This window comes from Mustela nigripes, chromosome 3 (assembly GCF_022355385.1).
Source record: "Mustela nigripes isolate SB6536 chromosome 3, MUSNIG.SB6536, whole genome shotgun sequence".
Lineage (NCBI taxonomy): Eukaryota > Metazoa > Chordata > Mammalia > Carnivora > Mustelidae > Mustela > Mustela nigripes.
In genome coordinates, this window is record NC_081559.1 from 142,711,617 (window position 1) to 142,729,776 (window position 18,160).

At 33.4% G+C, this 18,160-nt stretch overlaps 1 protein-coding gene across 1 annotated transcript in view; it reads right to left on the reverse strand.

Moving 5' to 3' along the window:
- Positions 1–1,100: 1,100 nt before the first annotated feature.
- The window catches only part of IL7 (interleukin 7), a 44,938-nt gene continuing 27,878 nt past the window's right edge, over positions 1,101–18,160 (reverse strand). The window contains exons 3-5 of the mRNA XM_059394758.1: positions 5,572–5,652; positions 4,363–4,494; positions 1,101–1,934 (exon numbers count right to left, since the gene is read on the reverse strand). Of these exons, the coding sequence (XP_059250741.1) occupies positions 1,815–1,934; positions 4,363–4,494; positions 5,572–5,652 (333 nt within the window). The 3' untranslated portion in view covers positions 1,101–1,814. The remainder of the gene's footprint in view (positions 1,935–4,362; positions 4,495–5,571; positions 5,653–18,160) is intronic.

The following is an 18,160-nucleotide window of genomic DNA, read 5'->3' on the forward strand; positions in this document are numbered from 1 at the left end:
TCTGGTCCTATGTGTCATTCAATGCCCCTGTTTCTTTATTGATTTTCTGCTTCGATGATCTGTCTATTTCTGAGAGAGGCGTGTTAAGATCTCCTATTAATGTATTCATATCAATATGATTATCTTGATTAACAGTTTTCTTATGCTCCCATATTGGAGGAATAGATATTTACAATTGTTAGATCATCTTGGTAGATAGTCCCTTAAAGAATGATGTAGTTTCCTTCTGTATCTTTGACTACGGTCTTCAGTTTAAAATCTAATTTATCTGATATGAGAAGATTACAGGGTATATGAAGAGCTATATTAAAAAATTAAAAAAGATTACAGGATATAATACGTATAACATACAAAATATATGTTAATCAACTGTTACTGGTAAGGCTTTCCGTAACCATACAACCTTCTATAGAATTCTACACAGCTGTCTGCACCCGTGAGGGTGAAGGGCATAGGGGTTAGGGAGAGTGACACGTCCACACAAACTGAGAGGATGGTCTTTACCACCACACAGTGAGGGCGACACCTGGGCATCACCTGAAGCTCATATCAAGCCAGTCAGCACTTTATTAGGGGCTGGTGAAGGTGTGCAAGAGCAGGAAGGATGTGAGTTGAGCCGACTGGTGACTGCGGTAGGACTCTGACCTGTCTCCACTAAAGTTTTGATTTCCCTTTATAAGTAAGTGAGGACCATTGACAGACCTTCTAAAATGGATCTGGTATATACAAAAGTTTCTTTTAAAAGATTAAAATTTAACATAGAAAGTAGTGTTCCTGTTCTTATATAGTTTTGGTCTCATGTGCATTCTGAGTAATAAGGTTTAAAGTCACATATTCAATGACAGAGCTCAAATAGTAGTACAGTATTAAAAATCTTGTCTTAAAAATCCTTCAAAATTCATGAAGTGAATCTGACAGTGTTATTACATAGGTCATTTATTATCAAAGGAGAAATGTTATCCAAAGCCAGCAATTTGTTTGTAATATGTATGAAAATATTTTTATATAATACATATAGTGTCAAAATTAAATATACATTCCATTAATTAAAAGGTCAACATATATTATTCTGTTAAAAATATACTTCCCAAATTGCAAACTCATTTAGAAAAACTTTATTACACATAAATGACAAAAGTAACTCAGCATTATGGTTTGGCATCCTTAGAACAGGTGACTTTCTATTTTGTGAAATCATTCTTTATGGTCATCTTAAAACATTTGCTATACCATTAATGAAGGCACTGTCTTATGCATTCAAGTTTAATTACATGTCTTAATCTCACTGAAGTATCTTGGACTCCATACTGCTTCTTTAGCCCTTACTCTCATTGGCATTACCCACATTTGTTAACTCTGAAACATTTCCAGCACAGAAGACAACAATTTCCACTCTTCTTGTAGCATGCTGGTGCACAAAATTATTTGGATAATAAAGCAATGTTAATTTTTAATTCCTGCAACCTTTATATACTTCACAGATTTTACATGTCTTCTTCTGGAATTTTAAGACAGTTTTTAGAAGTATTATTGCCTTTAATACCTTACTTGGATTGTCTTGCAAAAAATCACAGAATTAATACTGATTGCTCTATGTCCAAAAACATATGAAGGTTTATCGATTGCAGCATTTGGTTTACACTGTTTACATCCATCTTCTAGTACTACGGTATGAATTACTCAATTGCTCTAATCCGCTTTTACCAGGATGCATTCTGTAACTTCTAGGGTCCTCTACCCCCCATTATGAGCAGATATATTCTTGAAGGATACAAGTGAAGTTCATATGTCTTTATATTGCCACTCCATATTTTTCAATGTTCTTTAGAGCCCCTCAAAATTTTATTCCAACAAGTTTTTATTTTTTGTAGTAGTATCCCTAGGGAACACAAGCTCTTCTGTTTTCTCTGTTCCTTTACAGATTTATTGTCTTCCTAGAAAAAGATATTAAAACAAATTTTAAAATTATATTGAAAAAAATACACATTTTCAAGTGTTCAAACTTTAATTTCCATCATGTTAGGTTATGCTGAAGGTTTGCTAACTAACCAGGATGGCTACTTTCTTCATACACTTGTTTTCTAGTTTATGTGCTCCTATAGAAGTGGTTTGCTCATGTCTTTTGTTCATTACCTATTGATGTGCTCATTTTGTTGCTTTATTAAAAAAAAAATGGTGCTCTGATATTTCCCCTCGCCTCTTTCATTTTAAAGTAGTGGCTTTAAGGGTCACCTGGGTGGCTCAGTTGGTTAAGTGTCTGACTCTTGATTTTGGCTCAGGTCATGATCTGAGGGATGTGAGATGGAGCCCTGCATGGAGCTCAGGCACTGCATGTGGTGCCTGCTTAGGATTCTCTCCTCCACCTCCTACCTCCGCACACTGTCTCTCTCTCTCTCAAATAAATAAATAAAACTCTAAAAAAAAAAAAAAATTAAGCAGCGGCTTTAAAAACTGTAGCTTAAAGGAATCCAATTTCTAAGGGGTACATCCCATCTCCTTTTATTAACAATATAATGATTGTTTTCAAAATGAACCATAGAAAAGGAAAAAAAATTCGAAGGGAAACATAAAGGAATTAAGTTGAATAAAAAGCTGATGAAGAAAGAAAATTATACAATTATTCTCACCAAGTTTTTAGTGGGTTGGACTTCACCCTGGGAAGGTAGCTTTATTCCTTCCTTAAAAACAAAGTCACTTTGATAATATTGAATATTAATTGTCTATTGCTCCTTTTATTAATGTCTGCTAAATTTTATTTTGTTTTATTTTCACGGCTAAATTTTAAATTGCTGTCAAATTCATCTAATCTATTAGAGAATCTTCAGTTTTGATAGTATGGAAGAATAATTTCATTTAGAAATAGAATATCAGGAAAAAGGAAAAAGCAAGACAGGTTATTTTTCCTTTTTCTTTTTAACAATTTAGGATGTTTATTTTTAAATTTTTTTATTTCAAGTTTTTATTTAAATTCAAGTTAGTTAACATGTATGGTAAAATTGGTTTCAGGTGTAAAATTTAGAGATTCATCTCTTATGGATTTATAGAAAAGAGAACAATAGAAATTGGTAGGAGAAGAATAAATGAAACAAGATGGGATTGGGAGGGAGACAAACCATAAGTGACTCTTAATCTCACAAAACAAACTGAGGGCTGCTGGGGGGAGGGGTTGAGGAGAAGGGGGGTGGGGTTATGGACATTGGGGAGGGTATGTGCTTTGGTGAGTGCTGTGAAGTGTGTAAATCTGGCGATTCACAGACCTGTACCCCTGGGGATAAAAATATATGTTTATAAAAAATTTAAAAATTAAAAAAAAAAAGAAATTTCATATAGAAGACTAACATAAGTAAGGGGTCAAAACTGGAAATAAACTTGGTGAATCCAAAACACCAAGAAGAGACTGGCTTGCATCAAGTAGATAATATAATGATAAATGAAGTGGTTCACATTCTATCATCTTTATTTTCATCGCTCTCAATAAGGCTCAAGGATAATCTTACCATCTTACCGCCTGTGGACAACTATAGGTATTAAAAAATAAGAACACATAGGAACACTTTTATGTCATGAAAATGTTAAAAATTTCTTTTTAAGAAATCATAAGAAACCTTTTGGCTTTTCTGGCCATTGGTAAAAATTTCTGAAGAGGAGGATAGTGGTAATAATAATATATCATTTATTGAAACCTTTCTAGTACTAAGCACTTTACATGAATTATGCCAATTAATTAACCCTGTCACCATCCTGTAATGTAGATATTATATTTTTCTCCATTTTGCAGATAAAGAAACTGTGGCCTAGTATCAAGATTGTGTCTTCCAAATTTTGTTTTATTGCTTATATTTCATAACCAGTAGAAGATAAGTAGGGAAAATTAGCCCTATACTTAACAAAATGATTGAAGCAAAAAAATTTTAAAAATTGGACATATATGTATTTATATATATATATATATATTTTAACATGTGAAGTTTTAACATACAAAGATATTAAATGCTTTTGATTATCTGTTTTATTGGCTATGAGTTCTTATAAATGTGTACATCTATGGACAAAAATTATTAATGAGTTTTAGAGGTAAAAATTCACCATTCCCACCCAAGTTAATGACATTAACCTCCACCAACATTATTATAGCAATGATGTATGCACTTCCTTATTTTTACTCCGCTTCTGTAAACTATTTGCCCTAGCAAAGAATAGGTGCTTTCCTAGTTAAGACTTTCCTCTTCTAGAGTTGAGTAAATATATTTCAACTTTAAGTGATGATAAACAGAATTCTATGATACCAGATATGATCACCAGAGAATTATAGTATCCTATCACAGGACTAGTTGATATTTTTGTTCAAAGTAAACAACTTACCTTGGGGGTACAGTTCAACAATTGTAATGTGCCCTGTGAAACTCTTAATAAGTGGAGATTGAAATCCTCACTGTCATTCACTTTCACAAACTGCTTCAACTTGTGAGCAGCACGATATAAAAATATACCTTCCTATTACAGAAAAAAAAATCAGAAGGGTTGTGGTTCAAACAAAATATTAAAAAATGATAAGCTTTTATAAGGAGCCTAAAGCCAGAAAGGTATTGCCAAATAATGCCCCACCTCCGCCCCAGATTTCTATTCCGGTTAATCACATGACTGACAAGTAACTAGACTAAAACTGTTTAGCTCCTAAGTGACAATCTGGAGTGCCTAGAATTTGCCTTAATGATTATTTGTCTTTTTGAAGTCTCCTTTCTTCATAATATAAATTTATGATCTTATCACTTATGGATGAACCTATAACAGCATTATTCCATTTTAAATGAGTCAACCAAAGGAGAGGGCTTCGGGAGGTGACAATAGTGGAAGGTATGTGGTTTCTCTTCTTATTATTTTTGTACCTGTTGAGTTATGGATGAATAGCTGGCAATTAGAAAAAAAAAAAAAGGTCCATTTTTCACCTCAAACAAGCCTTTCAAATATTTAAAGTAAGAAATTAGAATAAAAAGAATTTATGAATATATAATGTGATACTATGAGGTTAACTCAGCTACTGTGAGTTTAAAAAAGACTGAATATCATACTAGTTTCTGTAGAAGGAACTAATACAAAATTTGGTTGTAAGTTTTGTAAATTGTAGTATTGCACCAACCAGAAGCAGTCGTTGTTTGAAGATAAGCAAATATTGAAGGAAGAAATTTCAAAGGCCTAAAAGTAAATTATTCCCATGACTTATGTTTGTGTGTGTGTGCAAGCAGTCACTCTAACAAGGATTTTCCTGCACAAAAATGTCACAAATAAGGGAAGTGTATCTTTGAATTCAGCAGTTCTAGCATTTTCCAAAGTGAAAACTGAAATGCTAAAATAGAAAAAAATATTTACTGAATAAACATAGGATTTTTTATAAAATCAAAGTATAAAAGAAGACCATAGTATAATTTAATAGGTCAGTGAGAATTATCTGGTTAAAATGAAAAGATTATGTTATTAATATAATCAATATAATTATCTAATACTTAACAAATAATACAAACTTCTATAAAATCAAGTTTAAATGACATATAAATCCCAAAAAATTATTATTACCTTATTATCATCACATGCATGTTTTTTTAAAACTTTAGGTTCATTGCTCGGGCAATTGGTACGATTTTTTATCATGGTGTCCTGTAAAGAGTAATTATATAATAGTATGGTTAAATTGGGGACTTTTCTAATATGTAGCAATTTTAAAAACAACGTTATAATACTTGCTTTTAATATGTGCATTTTAAGGAAAATAACTTCAGCATGGCTCAGCTGACTAGGCATAAAGAATAGTTTTCTACAGTTAAAGAATAAACCAGTATAGACACAAACCCTCACATATTTAGAGCTTCCCCAGACTCCCTAATTTAATCCCAGAAGTCACTGTGAGATTCTGGTTCATTGGGGAAATAGAAGTGCCTATTTTAGAAGTTATACTATGTAGACAAAGCACAATAAATTCTGAAATCATAATGTTGAGATGCATTTAAGAGGTTCTCCAGTCCAATTTCCTGCCACTACAAAACAGCAACAAAAAGAATTTACATAAGAATAAGAGAAAACCTCTTGACAGAGAGAGTGAAGCTGAAATTTATTTTGCAGCATTTTTACTAACCCAATTTGTCTAGGATGCTTGAGATAGAACTTTGCTAATAAACAATGGGATTGACTGTGTGTGTATTGTTATGTAGGAGTAGGAAGGCAGACAAGCCATGTTAATTTTTCATTTCTAAGGAATGTAGTAGTAGAAGGTGGGGATTACCCAAATCAGGAATTTAGTTGAGGTATTAGGAAGAATTTCCTAAGGATTCGGATTCTCTTATACACAGGATTAGACTGGTTTTGTCAAGCAAACTAGCAATTCTATGCTATCAGAGCTTCCAGAAGTACTTGAAGCAATCACAGCCTGTATGTTGTCACCAAAGAAACAGGGTAAGTGGAGTAATGGCAAGCTTTAGTCTTGGGGTTCTAGTCTTCACCTGCCTTTCAGAAAAATGTGCATTACCCTGGTCACCAGTGAAAAGTATGAATGGTCTCTGGGTTTATCCTGACTTTAATTGTATTTACTATCTGCTTTATGTAGGAATGAGTGTGTGAACATTCATTTAACCACTGGACACTTACTATCAGTCAGTGTGCATGGTCCCTACTAAGCCCGAGGAGTAAAAGAAACAGTTTCAGTTTCTTGTGCCATTTGATATAAAGGGAAGATATTGCATCATCCCTTGGACACTTTTCTATCACTTCTTACCTTTGTAAAAGTATGCTTTGTAAACAAAATATTTGTTAGTACCAACCTCCCCAGTCATACTGCAAATATCTTAGGTGCAAATGGATATATTTTCCTATAACTAACTTCATGTTGCTATTATACACACTCCTGAAGAGGTAGTGAAGAATTAACATTTTCCTATTAAATTATCTTCCTATGGATTTCCATTTAACTTCAAAAAACCCCAATAAATCATATATACATTTCTCTCTGATAAAACATGGAGTATTTCATTTTTGCTGTGCCATTACTAAAAAAAATAAAAGAGACTCTTAACTTTAGAGAACAAATTGAGGGTTGATAGAGGGAGGTGGGCAGGCGATGGGATAAATGGGTGATGGGCATTAAGGCATCATACACTTGTGATAAGTACTGGATGTTTTATTAAGTGATAAATCACTAAATTCCAAGGACTGCAACTAATATTACACTGCATGCTAGCTGAAATTTAAATAAAAATATGAAACATTAGGAAAAAAAGAAGATAGACAAATGTGCATGTTTTCCAATTTATCAAAATTATTATACAAAAATACATCACAGAATTAGCACTCATTTCTTGGATCATTTTAACAAATTGCATGGCACACAAATATATGAAAAACCACTTGGTTAAGCCCTTGTTCCAATGAGTTTAAAAACGACTCATTTATATGTAGTCATATGTTGTTATATGTATGTACAACATAAGAAAGATAATATTATGCCAGTTGGTTTGTTTGCTAAATGTATGCTGTTTGCTACAGTGTATATATATATATATATACTGTTTGCTACAGTATATAAAGATTTATTCTACACTAAAAGATTGACTCCTATAGAGGTAATAATTATTGGCTTCAGTGTTTTTTATGAATATGTTAACAGGTATATGAGTGCCAATTACAGTTAGTTTCTGAAACTGTTTTTATTCAAGCCTGGTGAGAAGGATGGCTCAGACTAAGGTTAATAGAATCACAGAGTTGAAGAGAACCTTAGATATCCATCTCTTGAGTCACTTTACTTGATTTACTTTACCAATAATAATTTCTTATAAGCATCATGACATGTTTGAAGATTTCATCATATTTAATAAGGATATGGAAAATCAAAAGAGAAAAGCCAGGATCACAATGACTGCGAACTGCAATATTTTCCAGTATAAAACATGGTGTTACATAAATTGCTCTAAAAATACATAACATCCTTTCAATCTGTAGACTTAACATGTCTTTCATTTCAGTATAGATTTCTTCTTTGAATTTTTTCTGTTACACCTTTAACAGTATCTTCTTCAGAAACACTAATTGTGTTTACAATGGATTTTCTATTTCATCTTTTCTTTTTATATGTTTGTCTTTGATTTTTTTAAAATTTCATATTTTGTGGTTTTCTCTACCATGTCTTCCATGTGCCTGTTCTAACAGGGCACTTATTTATGGTTTTCATTTTATTCTCTATTTTTCCCCTAAATCCAAAGAGCTCACCTTCATTTTCTCTGTTATCTCTTCTCCTCACACTGTATTATTTTTTAGATTTTTTTACTTCAGTTTCTTAGGCAGTGTTATGAAGAAAAATTTGACATTTTCTACTGCTTTCATAGGTAATTGATCTTTGATCTGAATTCTTCATTTTCCTTATCTATGTATTCATTTGCTTATTTACATGTTCATTTGCCCATTTCTTTTGGTAGTATCAATGCATAGTTTTTAAAAATTTTCTGGTTTTATATACATACATATATATATATATATTTTTTTTTTTAGATTTTATTTATTTATTTGACAGAGAGAGATGACAAGCAGGCAGAGAGGCAGGCAGAGAGAGAGGAGGAAGCAGGTTCCCTGCTGAGCAAAGAGCCTGATGCGGGGCTCGATCCCAGGACCCTGAGATCATGACCTGAGCCGAAGGCAGCGGCTTAACCCACTGAGCCACCCAGGCGCCCCAAGGTTATATATATTTTTAAATTTAAAATCAATTAATTAACATATAGTGTATTATTAGTTTCAGAGAGAGTTCAGTGATTCATCAGTTGTATGTAACACCCAATGCTCAATATACATCATGTGCCCTCCTTAATGCCCATCACCCTGTTACCCCATCCCCCCACCGACCTCCCCTCCAGCAACCCTCAGTTTGTTTCCTATGGTTAAGAGTCTTTTTTGGTTTGTCTCTCTGGTTACATCTTGTTTTATTTTTCCCTCCCTTCCTTTGTGCTCCTTTTTTTTTTTAAATTCCACATATGAGTGAAATCATATGATAGTTGTCTTTCTTTGATTGACTTATTTCACTCAGCATAATACCCTCTAGTTCAATCCACATCATTGTAAATGGCAAGATTTCATTATTTTGTACAGCTGAGTAATACTACACACACACACACACACACACACACACACACAGACACCACATACCACATCTTCTTTATCCATTCATTTATCTGTAAATATCTGGGCTCTTTCTATAATTTGGCTATTGTGGACATTGCTGCTATAAACATTGGGGGTATAGATGTTATTTTTTGGTTATCTTTTGAAGGGATGCTAAACTAAATTAGATAATATTTTCAGCCAATATTCAACTCTTCCCTCTACCCCATCAGAGGATATATCTGTTTCCTAGGGCTGCTGTGGCAAATTACCAAAGTTTAAACAGAAGTTTATTTAGTCACAGTTCTGCATGCCAGAAATCTGAAAGGAAGGGATCAGTTGGAGAATCTAGGGGAGAATCCATTTGTTTGCTTCTTCTTTCTTCTGTTGGCTACCATCATTTTTTGGTGTTTCTTGGCTTGTGGCCACATGGTTTCAGTCTCTGTCTGAAATTCTATCACCTTCTTCGCTATGTGTCTGTCATGTCTCCCTCTGCCTTTTTCTCTCTTTTTTTCCTTCCAAGTTTTTATTTAAATTCCAGTTAGTTAACATACAATGTAATATTAGTTTCAGGTGCATAATTTTGTGATTCAACACTTACATGCAATACCTGTTGCTGATCACAAGTGCCCTCCTTTATCTCTGTCACATATTTAACCCATCCCCCCTCCTGCCCACCTCAGTTTGGTAAACATCAGTTTGCTCACTAAACTTAAATGTCTGTTTCCTGGTTTGCCTCTTTTTCCCCTCTATGTTCATTTGTTTTGTTTCTTAAATTCCACATATGAGTGAAATAATATGGTATTTATCTTTCTCTGACTTATTTTGCTTAGCATGATACTCCCTAGCTCCATCCACATCATTGCAAATGGCAAGATCTCGTTTGTTTTCATAGCTGAATAATAATTCTATGTGTGTATGTGTCTTCTTTATCCATTTATCAGTCAATGGACATTGGGGCTCTTTCCATAATTTGGCCATATTTTTTAATTTTTTAAAAGATTTTATTTGTTTATTTGAGAGAGAGAGAATGAGCACGAGAGAGGGGAGAGTCAGAGGGAGAAGCAGATTCCCCACTGAGTAGGAAGTCCAATGGAAGACTTGATCCTGGGACTCCAGGATCATGACCTGAGGTGAAGGCAGTCACCCAACCAACTTAGCTACCCTGGAGCCCTTGGCTATTGTTGATAATGCTGCCGTAAATATCAGGGTGCATGTATCCTTTCGAATCAGTATCTTTATATCCTTTGTGTAAATACCTAGTAGTGCAAAGTGGGACTTTTTTTTGAAGAACCTCCATACTGTTTTCTAGAGTGGCTACACCAGTTTGCATTCCCACCCCTAGCTTTCTTTTACAAAGACACTTGTGATGGCCATTTTGCTCAAGCATAAGACATAATCTTGTGTCAAAATTCTTAATAACATCTGTAAAGACTCCTCTTCCCTATGAATTTCTAAAGATTTGAACCTGATATCTGTTAAGTGACCTATAGCCTCCTTTGGAGAATATTTCCATGACTGTTGGTATTGAGTTTGACCAAAAGACCATGCTTTGGATAGTGGCTATTTGCAAACTGGACAACAGCAGAGGTTTGAGATGTATTTGCCCAACTGAATTTGCCTACTTGTATTCATGTGTTTCAACATGAGGAGAATAAGCCTCTGGTAGCCATTTGTTCATTATTTATTATGACAAAATAAATTATTACAAACTTTAATAGCTTAAAACAAACATTTATTACTCTATAGTTTCTATGGTTTGGGAATTTGGGAGGCGCTTCACTAGGTACTTCTAACTCTGTGTCTTCCATGAGGCTGTGGTTAAGATGTTGGCCACATCTATAATCACTTAAGGCTTGACTGGGACTAGAGGATCCACTTTCAAAAGGCAAGATTGTTGCAAATGGCAAAATTTCATTCTTCTTTTATGGATGAGTAATATTTCATTATATATGTGTGTGTGTGTATGTACACCCTCCCCCCTCATATTCTTTATCCATTTTTCAGTCAATATATATTTGGGTTCTTTTCATAATTTGGCTATTGCTGATAATGTTTCTATAAGCATTGGGTTGCATGTATCCCTTTGAATTAGTATTTTTGTATTCTTTGGGTAAGTACCTAGTAGGGAAATTGCTGGGTCATAGGATATCTCTATTTTTAACTTTTTGAGGAACCTCCATACTGTTTTCCATAGTGGTTGAACCAGTAAGTATTCACCAAGAATGCAAAGGAGTTCCCATTTCTCTGCATCCTTGCCAACACCTGTTGTTTCTTGTGTTGTTGATTTTAGCCAGTAATATCTCACATTGTGGTTTTGATTTGTATTTCCCTGATGACCAAATGGTGTTGGGAAGACTGGACAGCAACATGGAAACAAATGAAACTGGACCACTTTCTTACAAAATACACAAAAATAAATTTAAAATGGTTGAAAGACCTAAAATTGAGACAGGAAACCATCAGAACCCTAGAGGAGAACACAGGCAGTAACCTCTTTGACATCGGCTGTAATAACTTAATAGATATGTCTCTGGAGGCAAGGGAAACAAAAAGAAGAATAAACTATAGGGACTTCATCAAAATAAAAACCTCTTGCGCAGTGAAGGAAATTATCAACAAAACTAAAAGGCAACTTATAGAATGTGAAAAGATATTTGCAAATGACATACCTGATAAAGGCTTAATACAAAAGTGTATAGAGAACTTACAAACTCAACACCCAAAAATGAATAATCCAGTTAAAATATGAGAAGACATGAAGAGACATTTTTTCATAGAAGATATACAAATGGCCAATAGACTTATGAAATGATGCTCAACATCAGTGGTAATGACTTTTTAAATAAATAACAAAGGAATGATTCATGAGAGAAATAATTGATAATATGGATTTCATTAAAATAAAAACTTCAAAACACATACATATACATACATATTTTCCCTGATTATAGTAATTATAGTAGCACTATCTATATTAATATATGTACATAATGTAATATATAATGTATGTAATATATAATATAGTAACACTGTATATAGTATAATTACATTTATTTTATATTATATTATATTATATTATATTATATTATATTGACACATACATACACCTATCCTTTGAAAACAAAGTTTGCAAAGTAAACTTTTTAGAGACTGGTTTCTTAGGGTTGTTAAGATAGATAGGGAATCAACAGAAGATTAATATGTTATCATCTAATGACTACATCTATGATTAGCCTTGTAGCCATGGTAACTAGTTAAGAATCTAAGTGTTTCTAAATGAGGTCTTTCCACCCAGAGTGGTTTTTATTTAGATAAGATGAATACCAACGTAGGAGTACAACATTATTTTGCCACACAAAGTTGCATCAAGTGGCTCAGCATACATTCCAATCCTGCCTTACCCATATGGATGCCCCAGACATTTCTTTTTAGTTGAGATGTAATTGGCATGTAACATTAGTTTCAGGCATACAACAATGATTCAGCATTTGTGTATATTGCAAAATGATCACCCCAATAAGTCTAGATAACATCCATCACTATACAGTTAAAATTTTTTTCTTATGATGAGAAATTATAAGATCTACACTATTAGCAACTTTCAAATATACAATATAGCACTAAATAACTATAGTCACCATGCTTTACATGACATTCTCAGGACTTACTAATTATATAATGGGAATTTTGTACCTTTGACTACACTTACCCGTATCCACCCCCTCTCCCCATTGGAATTTTTAGAGCTTATTTGGCTCTATGGCAAGCACTAGCATGCAAACATGCTATAGATACAATGTTGCACTTTCAGTCACAGTCCGTAGATTGGAGGAGGAAGAAACAATTTTAATTGCACTGAGGCAATACTAAGAAAGTTTATAGAAAAAGTAGAGAAAAATCATATCTTAGTAATAATGATGATATAATTGACTTTTAAAGTTTAACAATATTTTCTAACCAACGTCAAGATTCCGGTGTGGCTCTAGTTACTGAAGATCCACAGATCAACAAGTACTCCTGTGATACTTTGAATCATGGTGTTGAATGTGTGTTTCTGTAAAAGACACAAAGCTTAACTACTTCTCTCTCCTATTCTCAGAAAGAGCCTTTGAATTCACTGCTATTATTACTCCATTATTACACTGGGATATAATACACAATTTCTTTCAAAGGAAAAAATGGAGGCATAAAGAGACAGAGTAATTTGTCCAAAGGCACAGTTAGTGAATGTTAAAAATTATGCCTAGGCCATCTAACTCCAGAGTCCTTTCCATAACTGTAATGCTTTATTTGCTTTCTTTTGGAATAGTTAAGTGAAATGTTTGTTATATAATGGGAATTTTTCAGTGGAGAAGCCAGTGTTTCAAGGAAAAGAATAGATAACTAATTAAATAAAAATTGAGTCTTAAGAGGAGGCCATGTGGAATAAAATCTCAAGTGCATTTTTAAAGTTGTTACTTTTAGGATACAGTAAGATATGTCTTTCTCCAAGGCAGAAGTGAAAGAGAAGATTGCCTTATTTATAAGAATTTTTACATTAATATTGCCATATATTGTATGTGAATATTTCCTTACAATAATTTTTTATTAAAATAAAATATTCTTCTTTGTAGACATACAAATGGCTAACAGACATATGAAAAGATGCTCAACTTTTCAAGCAGAAGATACTCCCTGATAAAGTCAGGGAAATGCATATCAAAACTGCAATAAGATATCACCTCACACCAGTCAGAATAGCTAAAATAAAAAACAGGTAACAACAGATGTTGGTGAGTATGCAAAGAGAGGGGAACCCTCTTACACTGCTGGTAGGAATGCAAGCTGGTGCAACCACTCTGGAAAACAGTATTGAGGTTTCTCAAAAAGCTAAAAAAAGAACTACCCTAAGATCCAGCAATTGTACTACTAGGGTATTTATCCAGAGGATACAAAAATACTGACTCAAAGGGATATATACACCCTGATGTTTATACAACATTATCAATAATAACCAATTTATAGAGAGAGCCTAACTGTCCATTGATTATTGAATGAATAAAGAAGATGTGATTTATATGGATCACACATGTATGCACACACACACAACACACAGAGAAATATTACTCAGCCATGAAAATAATGAAGTCTTGCCATTTACAACAATGTGGATAGAGCTAGAGAGTATTATGCTAAGTGAAATAATTCAGTGAAAGACAAATACCACTTGATTTCATTCATATGTGGAATTAAAGAAACAAACAAACAAACATGGGGAAAAACAGAGGCAAACCAGGAAACAGACTCTTACCTATAGAGAATAAACTGATGGTTACTGGATGCAATGGGATGGGTTAAACAGGTGGTGAGTATTAAGGGGGGCACTTGTGATTAGCACCAGGTATTATATGTAAGTGATGAATCACTGAATTCTACAACTAAAACTAATATTACACTGTATGTTAACTGGCTGGAATTTAAATAAAGTCTTAGGAAAGAAAAAAAAAGAAATAAAATATTTTTGGTATCTTTGATAATACTTCTGAAGTTTATTTTATTCATAGTGTGACCACACACCCCAGTTTTCTGGGACCAATCTTGATTGTACCAGAGTGGCAGCCTATTGGTTAGCTTCCTTTTACATTTTTTTTTTTTAAGATTTTAATTATTTGTCAGACAGAGAGAGCACAAGCAGGCAGAGTGGCAGGCAAAGGCAGAGGGAGATGCAGGCTCCCCACCAAGCAAGGAGTCCGATGTGGGACTTCATCCCAGGATTCTGGGATCATGACCTGAGCTGAACGCAGATACTCAACCAACTGAGCCACCCAGGTGCCCCCTTCCTCTTACATTCTTAAAAATGTACTAGATTGGGCAATAAATTTTTTGCTCACCCTACTTGTACTATGGTACTTTGATTTTTGGTTTGCATGGTATAGAGTTTTCCTATCTTTTTTTAAAAAAATTACTTTTAACATAACTTAAAAATACTTTTAATGTTAAATATATTACTTGCTTGCCATTATTCAAATAATATTGATATGTATGATAAAAATCTTTTTAATTTCTCTCCTCTGTCCCCACTATAATCACCCACCTGAGGTGACTGGTATTAGCAGTTTGATGAAAATATCCTTGCTCAAGAAAATCGATGTTTATATGTAATGTATGTAATGTACATATAAGCTTTCAAAATTCACTTATATAGGATATGTGAAGGAGATACACACACACAATATATATATATATATATATATGACATATGAAGGATGTATGAAGGTATTTTCTTTTACCATTTAAAAAAATTTCATAGGGGTGTCTGGGTGGCTCAGTGGGTTAAGGTTCTGTCTTCAGCTCAGGTCATGATCTCAGGGTCCTGGGATTGAGCCCCACATTGGGCTCTCTGCTTGGCAGAGAGCCTGCTTCCCCCCTCTCTCTCTCTGTTTGCCTTTCTGCCTACTTGTGATTTCTGTCAAATAAATAAATAAAATCTTTTAAAAAAGGGATTCATAGTATATACATTACTTTTTGTTTTGTATTATTTTCACTTTATATAGTATAGTGACTATCATTCTAGGCCAAATATATCTAGAACAATTTTTCATGACTGTATTATATTCCACATCCTGTGTATTCTAGTTTTATTCAACAGTTTTCTTTTATTCAACAGTCAATATTTGCTCCTATAAACAGTGCTATAATAGGCATCTTTGTGTGTGTATACATATATATTTTTATGTGTGTATTATCCCCTTTCAGATAAATACTTACATTTCTGTAGAATTGTTTCCCCTCATTGAAATTTGCTAAAGAAAATGGTATATTTATTTTTAATGAATCTTATTTTATTAATGAATTTGATTAATGAATTTGATGAATTTTAATTCATTCACACTTTGACTAGGAAGTAAGGGAGCCCATTCTGTCACATCTTTGCCAGCAACAGATGTCATCAGCCTTTAACATTTTTACCAGTCTTGATATGTGAAAATCTATGCCTCATTGTAGCTTAAAGTTGCATTTCTATTACTATTAGAAAATGAGCATCATTTCATGTTGACATTTTGCATTTCCTTTTATATAAATAGCCAGTTCTTATCCATTCTTAGGTTGCTTTTCTTTTAATAAACAGTTTGTACATTTTATATAAGAAATATTTTAGAACTTTCTATGTTTTATTTCAGTTGTGTCTCTCATATAATGCATATTTTTTATACAATTAGTTTTACTTTCAGACCTTAATTCTTATTTATTGTTAGATATTCATTATTATTTCTTGTGCTCTTTTTCATTTGTTTTGTAATTTTGTCATATTAAAGGTAATTCTTAAAAAGTGTTTTCCAGGGGCGCCTGGGTGGCTCAGTGGGTTAAAGCCTCTGCTTTCAGCTTGGGTCATGATTCCAGGGTCCTGGGATCAAGCCCCACATAGGGGTTTCTGCTCAGCAGGGAGCCTGCTTCCTCCTCTCTCTCTGCCTACTTGTGATCTCTGTCAAATAAATGAATAAAATCTTCAAAAAAAAGTGTTTTCCAAAAAACTGTTAAAATTATATTTTTTCTCAATATAAATGGTAAATATATCTCATATAAATGTTCATTCTGAAACACAAAGAGGGATAAATTATCTATTTTACTTTCAGTTCTCCTGTAACCTCCTGTAACCACTTGATTTGTATATTATTAGTTTTTAGATTAAACATGTTATTATTGTGTTCCCATATTTGTAATAACTATCTAGACACCACAAAACAGTTCAGTATTTGATAGTAGTCATTTTATAGCATCATTTGTTCATTATTGAAATATATTAATATCTTGTTTGATAGGACCAATCTTGCTGTCAGATTTTTGTTGTGATTGTTTTAGATAAGAGAGTTGTATCTTTCCTGAGTGCTATGTGTTTTTATTTTCTTTGGCACATTGATTAAAATTTGCCTACGTGTAGGATTGTGGACTCATGTTCTTGTTATTACAGATCTTAGTAGAGATTGGTCAGGTGAAAGTAAAAGTGGGTTAAAAATTGGAGGGTGGCCTAAAATTATCTTCCTTTATTGGAAACCCTTTCTCTTTATTCTTCTAGGATGATACTTGTTTGAAAAACTTCTCTTTGAAATATGCTAGATTTGTTTATTATTATTATTGACATAATCAAAGGAATTTTTGATATTTTTTTAATAAAATACAGAAATAGATCTTTCTTCAATTCTGGAATTTTTACTTCTATTTCATTTGTTATTTTTTTCCTACAATAAAAGTCTTTGCCTTTTCTTTTGAGAGGTCTTTACATGTATGTCTATGAAATGATCACAGCATAAAGTAGCTTTTCTTTTTTACGCACACATTATTATAATATAAACCTTTACCTTCCTAGCTTATTGAGATAAACTCATCTCATTTGCTAAGTTCATTTTTAAAATTTTTTTTAATTTTTTATTTTTTAATCTCACAAGTTCATTATTTTTTTAAAGATTTTATTTATCTGAGAGAAAGACAAAGATGGTGAGAGAGAGAGCATGAGTGGGGTGAGGGGCAGAGGGAGAAGCATACTCCTTGTGAGCAGAAGCCCCCATGAGGGGCTCAATCATCTCAGGACTCTGGGATCATGACTTGAGCCGAAAGCAGACACTTAACTGACTGAACCACTCAGGCAGTCTGCCATGTTATTTCTGAAATTCCTCCTGGTATTATCTAATGTATGATCTGTAATAACTCCTCAGTTCTTGCACCTGATCTCTTCAACTTGCTGTCAAGACCTTCTTCTAGAGATGATGGTATTCATGAATTCACCACTTTCTTGGGTAAAGCTAGTGAGAATTGGTCATATGCCATTTCTAGTTGTGGAGAGGAATCACAACATTTTGTGTCGAAGAATTTTTCTGGCTGCTGGAACTCCGAACACTCCTACTGCAATGAACATTGTGTTTTATTTCCATATCTTATCAATTCCTCCCCCTCTTCATGACTTAGCAGACACGTGATTTCTGGGACTTATTCCACTCCCACTTATAGGTTGGAATCTAATTGGTCTAAGACTTAGATACGAAGTTAATAA